The sequence below is a fragment of the Eimeria mitis genome, genomic scaffold, assembly GCF_000499745.2.
Source record: "Eimeria mitis Houghton genomic scaffold, Emh_scaff3566, whole genome shotgun sequence".
Taxonomy (NCBI): domain Eukaryota; phylum Apicomplexa; class Conoidasida; order Eucoccidiorida; family Eimeriidae; genus Eimeria; species Eimeria mitis.
This window is the reverse complement of record NW_013571910.1, coordinates 717-3,620: the sequence shown is the minus strand read 5'-3', so window position 1 is coordinate 3,620 and position 2,904 is coordinate 717. Positions and strand designations below refer to the sequence as shown.

Below are 2,904 nucleotides of genomic sequence, written 5' to 3'. Positions count from 1 at the left end.
CTGAAAAAGGGTATATTGAAAGGTAAAAGTATATAAACATCAGAATTGAGTTTTTATTTTGTTATATTTATTCTTTTTATATTCACTTACTCATGTAGAATACCAACGCTAACACAGCAAGCAGTCTACGCTACGTTCGTGGGCCACTTGTTTGTCCCACCAGCGATTGATCGGCTTGTTGCAGCCTCCTCTCTCTCTCTCTTGCTGGGGTATTCACGAGAGAAAAACTTAATATAATATTCTCTTTTATCATAATTTATGAAAGTAAATTTAATATGAACAAATTTAATATATTATATTTACACTTCACATGCTCCCGCTGGGCCCTGGCTGGGGCCACACCACACACCAACGCAGAGGCCCCTCTCGCAGAAACAGACCCCGGGTCGTCGGTTGCTGCAGCTGCCTCTCATCCTTTTTAAACTGAAGAAATCATTCTAAAGAATTAATAATATTTTTGCGGGGTGATAAAGAATACATTTTGACTTTTCTTCGGTGCTGTGAAGAGGTGGGCAAACTGTTGACGTGGGCTTGCTGCACCCACTTGGGGTCCCCGCCCCACTCTCAAATGAAATAAATTCAACTCCAGTCAACCGATGCCTACCTTGGGGGGTTTTCGCGGGAATAAGTTACTGCTCCCCCGCGTTCGCGGGAACTCCACTGGCGCCGCAGTTCCAGCGCCTCCAGCGTTGCCTGTAGCATGAGTTAGCGCAGAAGCTTTCACCTGGTTTTGGCGCGTTGAGTGTAAGCGCTTGCAAACGTTCTAAAAGTGCGTTCAGAGATAAAGCATGTAGCAAAGGAAGCTTCGCTGAAGCTCCCTTGACTGCACGCGCGGGGCTGGCTTGTACTGTCAGTGTGACGCTAGTTCTCTGGCCTTTACCTGACCAGAGACGAGCCGCAATGAAGGCAAAGACTTAAAGCAAGAGTTTCCCAAAAGCAGCTGACCTCCTTCCGCGGTACCTAGGCATCCTGGGCGTTGAGCCCAGAGCCAGGGTGTCGCGGGGAGGAGGCAGCTTGAAATGGGGTTGCAGCGCACCCCGCTGCGGCTGGCAGAGCANGCGCTTACGCGCAGCATGCCAAAGCCGTCGATAGGCTCCTGAGCTAACTCTGCGCTAACTCATGTTACACCAGACATGCTGTCGATGCACACACTACAACTGTATACAATTGGTAAACACTACCACCGCCCTCTGTAGCTAGCCTGCTCGGAAGTGTGAATACATGTACCATCCTCAGATAAACCACGGTACAATCGGTCTCCCCGCACACCGATAAAGAGAGCACTGGGAAGATGTGGGGGGGGTGAGTTGGCAAGTCAGTGGCGCAGCAGAGCTACCTTTTGTTTGATTCTAATGTATATGATAATTTGTGCACACTCCATGATAGACGGTTTTAACACTGCGACGCCAGAATGCAACACCTGAGCGTAGGCGTTTTGCGAGCACATCCCAAGTAGCAGATGCCCGGTGCATGCACTGCGGGCGAAACGGCGAGATGAAACAGAGCAAAAAACGACGGAATTCATACGCAAGATAAACGATATGCATGTTCCCTTCGACTTTGATGCCTTGAGTGGCAGAACTCGGACTTCACTTTAGCTGTCTTCGTTCAGACAACCAGCAGTGAGTAGTCGCTGCTTTTAGGATCAAGTTCATGGAGGACAACGACTCCCACCAAACCTTGCATACTTACGTACTTTTGAGTCGAATTCAATTTGACAGTCATATTTTGTGTCTCCTGCTGTGCAAGGTGCTCCTAGATATTGGTTGCCTCCCCCGTTAATACGGAGCTTCCGCTTTTTCAGGTTCTGGGGACACTTTGTCTTATGGCTTTCCTTTAATAGCGGGCAGCAAAAATATTGGCATATATCAGCTGTCTCATTGTGGGTACTTTGGGGATGCATACAGTTTGTTCCCAGCCTTGGGCCCAAAAAAAGCCAAAGACCTTATACCTGGACGCCACAGCTCAGCAGCGCGCTAGTGCCCGCATTGACCATAGAATTCCACAAACACTGAGAGAGCTCAGTGTATAGCTGCCCTGTTTACCTCTATTTTATCGCGCATACTTTCGGAGGTGCCATCTGGGTTTGCCGGGTGTAGCCAAAATGTCGTCCTCACCATCTCCTTCCCCAGTCTCTGCTGGGAGCGATAACTCCACCGACTGCTTTCAAGATGCAGTTTCCCAACAATTGAGCCTCGATGCAGCAGTACAGGATATGTCTTTGACCCCGAGCGAAGCCTTGGCGTACAAACCACAGCAATCAGAGATACTGAAGGTTAGCCTTCTGGCAGTTCCCACTCACAAGGTTTCTCCTGGTGTTCTATTGTGAACAGCTACTTTGGAGGCACGCAGGACTTGAACGTGCATGCAATTTAGAACAGGCAAATGCTGATTATAAAGCGTGAATGGCCTGCAAACTTTGATGCGATTCGGCCCGCCTGCAGCCCAACCCGGGAGGCCGCCCAGTACGTTTAATCTTCGGTGACTTGGATCTGTTACCTCATGAGCTGGAAGGACTATCTGAGGTTCGACGGGAAATGGAAGATGACAAGGAATTGAGGGAATCTTCCGTCTTTGCAGACGAAAGATATGCACTTCGCTTCCTTCAAGGGTAAGGGCTCTGGCAGCAGATACGCAGCGGGGAAGGGGAGTAGCGGAGTAGTTAGGGAGGTGTTGCCTTGCCCCAAAGGCGTTTTCTCTCATCCCCTTGCTTTCCATGTGTGAAAACATGCTTTGTTTATTCAGAAATGATTGGGATACTGCCCGGTGTATAACCGACATGAAAAGACACCTTCAGTGGCGTGCAAAGAATTTGCCTACACACCGCGTTGCTGTAGAACATTTATTGGTAGGTAAACAACACTAAATTAACTCCTTAACTTGCAGACACACTTCACCGAACGT

At 48.8% G+C, this 2,904-nt stretch overlaps 1 protein-coding gene across 1 annotated transcript in view; it reads right to left on the bottom strand.

Moving 5' to 3' along the window:
- The window catches only part of EMH_0067310 (uncharacterized protein), a gene marked incomplete at both ends in the record, with an annotated part of 2,498 nt that extends 1,796 nt beyond the window's left edge, over positions 1-702 (bottom strand). Inside the window, one exon of the mRNA XM_013498608.1 lies at positions 605-702. Within this exon, the coding sequence (XP_013354062.1) occupies positions 605-702 (98 nt within the window). The remainder of the gene's footprint in view (positions 1-604) is intronic.
- Between the last annotated feature and the right edge of the window lie 2,202 nt (positions 703-2,904).